The following is an 11,667-nucleotide window of genomic DNA, read 5'->3' as shown; positions in this document are numbered from 1 at the left end:
GGAAAAAGGTGCCATGATTAAATTGTGTTCATCCAACAACAGATTTTTTTGAGTGTACGTTACAGTAGATCAGAGAAGTTAAACAATCAGTGAATATTAAACAGAAAATGGGCTTCTCCTGCCACCACCAGACACTAAATATTCTAAACAGCCAATTATATAATAATAATAATCCAGATCAGCAGTAATGTAGGCGATAAGAGTTTCTCAGGTCTTTGAATTCCAGCTAAACACCCCCACAGTAACAGCTCAGCCAGCTTCAGCTCCTGCTGTAGATGAATCCAGGAACGTGTTTAAAGCTTTTTTCTATATTTGCTCTGACTGTTAGGGACAAACATACAAATGAAGGTTATATATTTATATAGAGGAGGAAGGAGGCAGGCAAAGGAGAGATCAGATGTAAACAGGACACTCAGACTGAAAGTCAACCAGTGCCAACATGTTTTCTTTTGAAACATCACGACTTCTTGAAATTTCTAAGAAACGGCTGAACTGCATTCCAGACATGATGAGACAGGATTGAATGCTTCCTGATAGTTCCCAACAATAAACACATTTAGACACTCCTGTAAGTCAAAACTCTGATTAAAGAGAATTTCTAACATAAATATTAGAGGTCCATGAATAAATATGTGTCATGTTCACAAGAGCAGCCTCTGTGTTTAAATCTGACCTCCAGAGGGCCCCAAAGCTCCTGCTGGCTCATCTATAATGAGGTCATTTGTTTTAAGTGATTCTTTTTTCTGCATATTAAAAAACCTGCAGCGAAGCTTCTGTTCATCCATCTGAGTCATGCACAATGTTCCTTATATCATTAAAATGTCTAAAACGAGTAAAATCACAGAATAAATGTTGGCAACTTTCCACTGATAAACAAAATGCTGGTGGGTGTGGCCTTCTCTCTCACTTTCATTTCTTCTAAAACGAAGCTCAGTGCGTAACTTTCTTTTTCCCTCTTTTGGAATTTTATGTTTTAATACTTCAGAATAACTGATAATAACCAGTGAAATTCCCTGACTCCTAAACAGCTTCAGTTTAACTCATTTGTTTGTTTGTTTTTTGCTCAGACTTCACAGAGCCATCACACTGAGGACAGAGTACAGCGTATATATATATATATATATATATATATATATATAAATATATATATAGTATATACATTGGGTGAATGTGCAGTAGTAGCAGCAAGCAGGTGAATTCTGTACATTAACAAAAATAGACATCTGACTATTTTACAGGATAGACAATATAGACATATTTAAAATCAAAGGAATTTGAAATGTACATTGTGCCTGGGTTTAGAGTTTTTGGATGAGAAATTCTCAGAGAAACAGACAAAACAGACTCCCTGACATGCGAGACTATTGGTATTTGATCCTGGAGACAAATCCCATTGTTTGCCCATCAAACAGAAGCAGGTGAGCAGAACAGGTGACACCGTATACACACAATGCTTGTCCTGTTGTCCTCCTGCTCACCTTTAAAAGCTCACAGCAGATGACCACCCGTCCATTAATGTGATTCTAAGGTTTCTTTCTGCTAAATGGATTTTTGTTCTTCCAACCGTCACCAAGTGCTCGCTGTGTTATTGTACGGTCTTTACCTTACAGTGCAAAGCACCTTGAGGTGACTGTTCTTGTAATTTGGGACTATAGAAATCAAACTGGACTGACACCAAATTGTAAAATAACTGAAGAATTATGAATAACCTTTAGACACATGGTTGAAATAGACACACCTCACTTCCGATGTTTCCGGCTGTCTGTGGACTGAAGCCCTCAGAGTCTGTGTTTTGTACACACACACACAGTCAGGGTTAAACTACTGTACACTTTGTCCTTCTGAAGTATTAACACACACTCACATTCTACCAGGCTGCACCTTCTTCTCCTAATTATACACCATTTAATATTTAAAAAGTTGTTAGAAATGAAATTATAAATCTCATCTCTCTTTGTGTCTTGTGTCGCCAGCTTCTCCTGCTATGCTGAGCAGAAAGATGAGTGATGCATGAGCTGAGGCTCTTTTAACAGACAGACTTTGATGTAAGGAAAGGATGGAGGCGCCCGTGTGTGCGACTGTTTTAGAGGACTCCACAAAGTGCATCCCACAATCCTACAACACAGTCCAACACGAGTTCCACATCATCAGTGATGTGACACAACCGCAACCTCAACTCTCTCTATCAAATATTTTTATTTGTTTTTGCCAATAGAGCGCACAGAGTATTTGCAGAAATTACACGGACCTCACAGCAGGAAACAGGAAACTGTTTATAACATCACCCTGAACACAGGATCCTGATATTGTTTTGAGTTGAACCTATGAAAGAGTTCATAAGGCGGAGCTGTATTCGTTTTTGGGGTTTCTGGTCTATTGTTTACATCACTTCTGCTTTCCCGCACTTTAAAACTCATTTCTGTTGTCATCAGTCTGGTCCAATCATCTCACAGCCCTCCTTCAGTGAGCCAATCAGCCTCTGCTCTGTGCACTTCAAATGTCAATAAAGTCTGTCCCTCATAACAGCGCCTCATTAAACCCCACCCTGTGACTCAGAACAAACATAAACACTATTACACAACCGTATATAAACACTCTTCATGTGAGCCTTGGTCACACAGACCTTTGCCACAGAGTGTGACATGTGTGAAGGAGGAAATGTGACACTCTGGATTTTTTTGTGAGTCGGCCTAAACAGAAGGCTCTTTGCATGGTGCATGAAGCAACTTCCTGATTCAGTCTGCAAGCTCGAAACCACAGTGCAACAGCTTCAACCACAAACACTGTGCACATGTGTGTGTACACCCATTTTGTTATCTCTGCTGTCTCTCAGGGACGGACCCCTAACTGACATTTAGAGATAAACACATTTTAGTTTTGATTCTTACACAGTAAAAACAAACTTTACTATTTGTATTTTCCAAGGAAATTTTTTAAAGCTGAGTTTTTCCCCCAGAGCAACATTTATGTTTCATCTTTCTGAGTCACAGAGTGACTAACCACACACACCAGACGGCACATGTGGAACTTAACCTGGCCCACATTAAGACCTTTATAGCTGAGGAGCTGACGAGGTCTAAAATGAGTGCTGTGTGGGCCAGATGTGGTAGAAGTGTCAGAAAACAGCGTACGTCTGACCTATAAGAGATGAAGCCGTGGCTGAGTTGAGACAGTCCGACTCACTCAACTTGTCACTTTCACATACGTTCCCCTTCAGGTTCATGTCCATATTTGACATTTAAAACCATCTTATCAAATTACTGCATCCCACAAATATCACAGTGTCACATGACCTACAGCTTTAACTTCCTCTGATCCAGATGATGATGATCTCTGCTGTGATGATGACCTGGATGACTGAGAACCTTCACAAACAGATCTAACCACACACTGAGCTCTGTTTACAGTCGCAGGCTCGTTAGGAGCTGTGCAGGTTACATTTTAACTTCAGTTTCTTTGTTGCACACTGCAGTTAAAGCAGGTCAATGATAAGGTTTGGTATCAGCCTCTGCATAAAGAAATACCAAACAAATATGTTTCATTATTCAGTGCTGCAGCTGCTCTCTGAGTGTTTTTCACCTGGTGATGCCTGAAGCTGATCTCAGGTGCTGTGTTTGACTCTGGAACTGGATCAGCAGGTTTCCAGTAAAACTAGACCTGCATGAACACGCCCACTCGCAGCGCTGAACACATCAACAGAAAAGAAAACAAGCATAAATCCTTTTTAAATAGAGAAATGCATCACAGTACAATACAGAAACAGAACAATTGTTTTCATAGTTTGTTTTTTGAGTATGTATTAAGAACATCATAATAGAAAGTTTTAATACAGCCCTTGTTATTATTTAAACCACTGTTTTCTCTTTTAGGATCATATATTAATACTTACAGTCAGACGATTAAACAACCTTTCAGTTCATAAAGATTTCAAGCATTTTACCGCAAAAAGATACTCTGCGAATAAGTTCATGGCATCAGGAATAGGCACCAAATTAATTTTGTGCAAACGCTTTTAAAAAGCATGTTTAAACATGCAAAATATTTAAGGACGATGGCTAAGCCTTTAAGAGGGAGCCTGCTCTTATCTAGGAGCTGCTGAGCTGATAAATGTGCAGATTAAACCATAACCATAACCTGAAGCAGCTGAATCAAAGATCAGCAGTGTTTACACATCAGGCTTCGTTTGCACTTTAGAGTCAGAGAAGAAGAACTGAAAACGTCTTCCTGCCTCAGGCTGAGAAACAGTGGCAGAGCTGAAGCTGAACTTCAGGCAACAACACGAACCTTTTTGCTTCTAGTTACAGTCACAGGCTCATCAGGAGCTGTGGCTGAACTTAAGTTTAATCCAAAGTATTTTTGCTACATACTGTAGTTAATGAAAGTCACTCCAATCACTTTATCACCAGCTTTTATTGAGTATAATCAGTGTGTGTTCTACACAGAGAACTTTGTTCAAGGAATAACTGATAAGCAGCCTTTATATCAGGTATAAAGAGCTTTAGACTCAAATGTGTCTTGAGGGAAAAGATTATTGACTTTTAAATCTTCAGTGCTGCAGCTTCTCTCTCTGAGCTGAGTTCAGGTGGTTCCCAGTGAGATTAGACCTGCATGAACATGATATTAGCCAGTTGTTGCTTTTTTTTTTCATATTCACCAGTAAAGGAAAGAACCTGAGCACGAAACAACAGAAAAAAAAACACAATATAAACTGATAGTTTTCCCTTTAATTTCATTTCACACTAGTCCTTCAAAAGGCACATTAAAGCATCAGAAGGTAATCATACAGGTGATATCACCCAAACAGGATTTTGTTTAAAAAGCTGATGCTAAATAAAATGCAAGAAACAGTAAAGAAGTGAAATGAATACTATGTTTAACTGTAGCTTATAAGAGGACTTCTGCTTCAAACAAGACATTGATATTAAACAGAGAATCATTTCAATTGGCTCACAGTGACTGATCTACTTATATACGTCATTACCAGACAGACCCTCAATCCAAACACCAGAACAGCAAATCTTTAGTTCATGTTCTGACAGACAGAGACAGAATGCATTCAATTTATAATTTATGTAAAACTGTGGAAGTTTTAGTTTTTGTAATTTTCTATTCTTGCATTTTTCTTGTTGTTTTATATTTATTTGCCCTTAACAGACATTTTATTGCTAGACCAGCAATAAAAGGCTTAACATTTAGAATAAGTGATTTCATTTTCTCTTTGCTCTCTGTTTTGAGGTGAGGATGAAGAGGCAATTATTCCTCAGACGATGAATGTTTATTAACTGCCCTGTACAAAGAAACTGAAGATGAAAGGCCTATTGGGAGAATTTTTCTTATCCAGGTAACTTCAAACTTCAGGGTTCAATCTGTACTATGAAGGTGGTTCACTTTTTCCTGGGGTTCCTTGTTAATCTATGACCTAACCTGTTCAATAGCAGGTTAGGTCATAGATTAGAGATCTGTAGGTATGAAATGAGGTGTGAGATCACTTCCTACTGACAAACTAAGTCTGTGGCAAACAGCATCACCATTCCTGGAAGAGCCTTCAGACCAGCGCGTGGATAGTAGTAGTTGTCCAAACTCTTTATATTATATTATTATTATCTTATAAGATTTTACATCAGTTCCAGGTGGACAGAGTTTACATTGGACAGTATACAGTATGTTATTCATATTGTAGTCTTATCTTTGCTATATAACACTGTCTGTGAAGGTTCTCAGTCATCCAGGTTATCGTAGTCAAAGGAGCTTGGAAAGAAAAGTGTCTGGACTTCTTTAAGTTACTTGAAGATGTTTCACCTCTCATCCGAAGAAGCTTCTCAGAAACATTTCGGAAACATCTTCAAGTAACTTAAAGAAGTCCAGACACTTTTCTTTCCAAGCTCCTTTGACTACGATAACCTGGATGACTGAGAACCTTCACAGACAGTGTTATATAGCAAAGATAAGACTACAATATGAATAACATACTGTATACTGTCCAATGTAAACTCTGTCCACCTGGAACTGATGTAAAATCTTATAAGATAATAATAATATAATATATAAATATGACCACCAATGTCAGGAAAGATACCCTGGGTATTTTGAACTTGCTTCATAGTACAGGGCCCAGATTCGGACCTATATTATATTTCCACATGCTGAATGTCAAAAGTGAGAACTTGGAACGGCAGCAGGAAATTTAAAGTAAAGCTGAAAAAAGCTCTGAAAATTTTCAGACAGGCTGTTGTTCAGCTGGAGGCTGGTATGATTCCTGACTCTGCTGTTGTTTATGTTTTCTGTAGATCACAAAGCCAACAACAGCAGCAACAAGAAGCACAGCAAAAACTGACAGAATAGCTGCAGGTCCAACAGATCCAATCTTCCCTCCTCCATCGTCTGGGTTTTCTCCTGTCTGACCTGCAGGTGAGAAACAGGTGTGAGGTGTCAGCTGTCAGGTAGGTGATGAGTGAAGAACAGAACAGAATCAAACTGCTGTCAGACATTATCTACTGCACTCTGATCACATCACTCAGACCAGCTGCTTTCTACAAAGTCTCATCAACAACATCTTTAGAAACAAACATCAACAACCAGGAAGCAGCTTCACCTCTGATCACACACACACTCAACTCTACTCACTCACCTGGAGGATCAACAACACTCAGGTTTATGCTGCTGATGGTTTTCACAGCTCTCTTTCTCCGTTCTCCCCCATGCGTGAGGATGCGGCACTCGTATGTTCCATTATCTGCAGCTTTCACTTTCTCCAGAATCAAAGACACGTCTCCATTTTTCATCTGTTGGTCCTGGAGTTCCACCCGGTCTTTAAAAGATGGTTGCTGGTCTTCTGGAACAATGTGCCCGTCTCGGAGCAAAAGAACATATTCTGGCTCCAGGTCCTGTCTGCTCCACTCCACACCTGCGAGGTTGTTGCTGTTTGGAGCTTGACATGGCAGAGTGACTTTTTCTCCAAGCCTAGCTGTGATGGTTTTTATGTCTGAAAGAGGAAACAACAAAGATCAGAGAGGTTAAAGGGGTCAGAGTATAGGTCTTCACTTTTACAGCAGCCAATAGGAACAAGTAACTTTAAAGAGGAACTGCAAAGCTCTGATGAACTGGGCAAGAGACAAAACAACAGACATACTTGGCATCATCTGATGTGTGGTGGATAAATCATTACACCACTTACACAGAATCGACTCTCTTTCTCTGTGAGGACCTGCACTGATGTGTGTTCCCAGACCTTAACCTTAAATGACTTTAACCTGAACATTAAAATCAGGAAAATCATATCAACGTCTTCTGTACTATAAAAGCATAAAAGCACACACACAAACCTTCTGTTGACTGTTCCCTTTGATATGAATCTCCACAGCCACTGAGTTTGCTCCTTTGTATCCTTTTGATCCACATATTTAATAAGAGTGAGGAAAAAAATTGAAGCAGCCAAAGTACCACAATATTATGATTGGCTATACTGTATTAATACCTTAGTTGCATCTATTATTGTAGGGTCTTTTCCTTACAATATAGAGAACCTTGAAACAACTGTTGTTGGGATTTGATGCTAAATAAATAAAACTGAACTGAAATTATAAACAAGGAGAACACCTCAAGTCTTTTCATTTTTAAAGAGATAAATTAGACTTAACTACAAATTAAAACTAAGGCGATGGCAGCTTCTAGCTTTGCTTGCCAGTGTCTAGAAAAAAAAACAGATGGCGCAAACTAGTCTTAGAAGCTTAGAAGTCAAGAAAAAACACATCACAGTTATTGACAGTTTGATAATAATACGTTTGTTTGCAGGTTTGCAGGGGCGATTTCCAATACGCCAGCAGATGTCGCTGTTTGAAATAGCAGGAAACAAATGCGTCAGCGTTTCCGTGTTTTACGAAGCCTTTTCTTTCCACATCACTATCGATACTGTTTTTAAAATAGACATATTTATACGTTTCTGTCATACGAATCTTACAAGCACTTTGTACTGTCGCATTAACTTCCCATGTAAAGGTTTTTTTTATGAAAAACAAAAAGACTAAATATAGACTACAATAAAAAAGCAACAAATTAAACTCACATAAAATGTATTAACCTGTTATTTAATCGTTTTTCACACATTCACATTGATCTACTAATACAATGCTCACCTTGTGCGGCAGAAATCAGTGGGTTTAGAAACAGAAGAATCAGGAAGGGCAGCATTTTCTCTCTCTTTTCATTATGTACACGTTTGTGTACTCCCCAAAGCCAGACCTAGCAAACAACTGAAGTTTAATATTAAATTTGTAATATTACGCCTCTAATATTAAACTTCAGTTGCTCGCTGTAGAATCTTACAGCAAGAAGTGTTGTTAAGTTTCGTTTTCCTTTCCACACAAAGGGAACATCCACGCCCTGTAAACCACACCACGTGATTGCCGATAACACATAGGTTTCATGCATTCTTACTTCAGTTCCCTTCCTAGCTCAGACGCCATATATATATATATATATATATATATATATATATATATATATATAGATAGATAGATAGATAGATAGATAGATAGATAGATAGATAGATAGATATGGCGTCTGAACATTTTATACAGATAAAAAAATATAAAATATAAATAAATAATATGTATGTACCCTTACATAACAGGAAACAGTTTTATGCTGTTTAAGTTGTGTTGTGGTGAGAGTGCCGTTGTCATTAATGGGTGTGTATAGTCTAAGAATATGTCACAGTTAAAACCAGGAAGCTCAGAGCAGCAGTTTTTACGCGCTTTTACGTTACATTACAAAGTTTGACTGAAACAACAGACCGCGCACATATTTGAACTCTCTGATTGGCTCTTCTTCAATTTATTGACCAATAGCTGTTCTCCTACAGCAGCGCACACTGTTGTCAGGTGTGTGTGGTGTAGCCGATTCTGTGCTGAGTGTTTTTAAATCCACTCACGTTCGTTAGCTGTGAATATTCGTGGATAACACTTTTTAACTGTAAACTATTAGACCAGTTAGTCTGGGTGGTAAGGACAATACTATCGGTCAGGTTAATGTGTAAGAATATTTATGTACTCTAAGGAGCTTAGAAAGGAAAATGACTGGACTTCTTTAAGTTTCTTGAAGACGTTTCATGTGTTTGTTCTGACAAATAACAAAGCAGTGTTGTAGGTACGAAGTGAAAACAGAACTGCACGAAACTAGGATGTATTTGTATTATGTGGAGGGTTGTAGTTTTTTTTTTTTTTGTATGGCACTTTGCTGCTCTCTAGTGACAGACACAAAATAAAGTAGTCAACTGAGTAATTACTGTTACGTAATATTTTGGGATATTTTTACGTGTAGACAACAATCAGCCAACACGTAAATAAAGACTTAAAGTCCATTTGAAACAGAGGCCATCTGACAACAGCACGAGCACAGGCAGCTCCTCGTGTGATGGTTTCTTTTCTTCCTTTCATTCTTTCTCTCTCACCTCTCTGATGGAACTGTAATCTGGTTTTACACGTTTTTGGGTGGCTCCTGTTCATTATCAATTCATAAAGCCTGCAGTATTTAAAGACACAAGTCCTGTACTACACTCAACAAAAATATAAACGCAACACCTTTGTCCCATTCCCCATGGGATGGACGTAGAGACCTAAAACTCATTCCAGATACACAATATAACCATCCCTCCCAAACAGTGGTCACAAATCAGTCCAAATGTGTGGTAGTGGGCACATCTGCTATATTGAGATAATCCATCCCACCTCACAGGTGTGCCACATCAGGATGCTGATCTGACATCATGAGTAGTGCACAGGTGTACCTCAGACTGCCCACAACAAAAGGCCACCCTGGAATGTGCAGTTTTGTCTCACAGCAAAATGCCACAGATGCCACAAGCAATGAGGGAGCGTGCAATTGGCATGCTGACAGCAGGAATGTCAACCAGATCTGTCGCCCGTGCATTGAATGTTCATTTCTCAACCATAAGCCGTCTCCACAGGCGTTTCAGAGAATATGGCAGCACATCCAACCGGCCTCACAACCGCAGACCTCGTGTAACCACACCAGCCCAGGACCTCCACATCCAGCAGGTTCACCTCCAAGATCGTCTGAGACCAGCCACCCAGACAGCTGCTGGAACAATTGGTTTGCACAACCAAACAATTTCTGCACAAACTGTCAGAAACCGTCTCAGGGACGCTCAACTGCATGCCCGTCGTCCTCATCGGGGTCTTGACCTGACTCCAGCTCGTCGCCGTAACGCCGTAACAGGTGGGATGGATTATCTCAATATGGCAGATGTGCCCACTACCACACATTTGGACTGATTTGTGACCACTGTTTGGGAGGGATGGTTATATTGTGTATCTGGAATGAATTTTAGGTCTCTACGTCCATCCCATGGGGAATGGGAGCAGTAACAAAGGTGTTGCGTTTATATTTTTGTTGAGTGTATGAAGCAGGGTTGTGGCTTATTCAAGTAACTCCACATTCACAGTACTACAAAGGTGTGTCTGTGAAGATGCTCAGTCATCAAGGTCAATTGTAGAACCACCTTCTCTACTATGAAGGTGGTTCAGTTCTCATATCTCTCGTATTAGCCAGTAGAATGTTCTTGGATTATTCCTGCAAACTCAACCCACTTTGGTCGTGTACTACAAAGCAAATCCACCATAACCTGGATGTCTTTTCTTTGATTTCATTAAAAACTGAAATTGAACATTAGTAACAAATACAGATTAGTAGACATAATTATTCGTTGGTCTTTCTTTATTCATTGATGTATATAAAAGAACTGAAGAAGCTTCTCAGGTGAGAGGTTAAACATCTTCAAGAAACTTAAAGTCCAGTCACTTTTCTTTTCAAGCTCTTTAGAATATATAAATATTCTTCAACAATGTACACATTAACCTGACTAACCAGTCTAACCATTTACTCTTTAAGCATGATATCCATAGTTATCCATTACAGTCAAGCTGTGTGATGTAACAAAGCACAGTGTGGTGCTCTGATACAGCTTCAGAGTTTTAAACAATTGATGGGTTAAAGTTCCTTAATCAATTTTATATTTGACATATTTTACTCAGCTGAGTGTTGTTACAGACACACACACCCATTAATGACAGTGATAGTCTTGCACAAAGCAAGGTCCATAAGGTCAGGTAACCTTTCATGTCTACAGATCTTTACTCATAAAGTGCAGTGTCAGCTTGAGGAAGCAAGAAAATGTGTTCTTTTGCTCCTTTTTGCTTTGGCTGTGCAGAATTGTTCAGTATGAGCGATATGGGGTTCTGACGCTGGTCAACCCCTCTGGTGCAGACACGGGGGAGTACACATGCTACCCAATGTACTGTGAACACACTGACTGCAGGAAGGAATACAGCAAAGCTGTTAGTCTTCGTCTTCTTGCCAGGTGTGATTAATACATTTTATTGATGCTTAGCCTTGCATTTCTCTGAACTGCAGACTTGACATGAATCTTTTTTACATCCTAATAATCTCATCATAAATTTGTCATATCTGGTCTCTGTACGGACCAGATCCACAACTGTTTGTTCCATCAACTGAGTATTACAAGGTGATTCAGCTGAGGGGCAACTGGCCTGCAGTCCTCCCCTGTCAGTTGACGTCACCTGAGGCTAAAGTAACTCTGCACTGTGAGTACCCACCTGTGGAGGTGGACAGAAGGGAGATCTCCTTTAA

At 39.3% G+C, this 11,667-nt stretch overlaps 1 protein-coding gene across 1 annotated transcript; it reads right to left on the bottom strand.

The window, feature by feature from the left end:
* Positions 1–4,704: 4,704 nt before the first annotated feature.
* Positions 4,705–8,194, bottom strand: LOC101467479 (uncharacterized). The gene is made up of 4 exons (XM_023152162.2): positions 8,133–8,194; positions 7,323–7,384; positions 6,629–6,982; positions 4,705–6,402 (listed from the first exon to the last, which is right to left on the bottom strand). The coding sequence occupies exons 3-4, from the start codon at positions 6,780–6,782 to the stop codon at positions 6,218–6,220; spliced, it is 339 nt and encodes a 112-aa protein (XP_023007930.2). The 5' UTR covers positions 6,783–6,982; positions 7,323–7,384; positions 8,133–8,194; the 3' UTR covers positions 4,705–6,217.
* Between the last annotated feature and the right edge of the window lie 3,473 nt (positions 8,195–11,667).

The sequence above is a fragment of the Maylandia zebra genome, unplaced genomic scaffold, assembly GCF_041146795.1.
Source record: "Maylandia zebra isolate NMK-2024a unplaced genomic scaffold, Mzebra_GT3a scaffold02, whole genome shotgun sequence".
NCBI classification, from domain to species: domain Eukaryota; kingdom Metazoa; phylum Chordata; class Actinopteri; order Cichliformes; family Cichlidae; genus Maylandia; species Maylandia zebra.
Note: the sequence above shows the minus strand (reverse complement) of the source record. Positions and strands in the feature narration are given on the sequence as shown.

Excerpts from the sequence above, each read along its gene's own strand:
- LOC101467479 (XM_023152162.2), bottom strand. The coding sequence starts at position 6,782 with ATGAAAAATGGAGACGTGTCTTTGATTCTGGAGAAAGTGAAAGCTGCA. Across the intron at positions 6,403-6,628 it reads GAGTGTTGTTGATCCTCCAG|GTCAGACAGGAGAAAACCCA; the intron begins GTGAGTGAGTAG and ends TCTCACCTGCAG.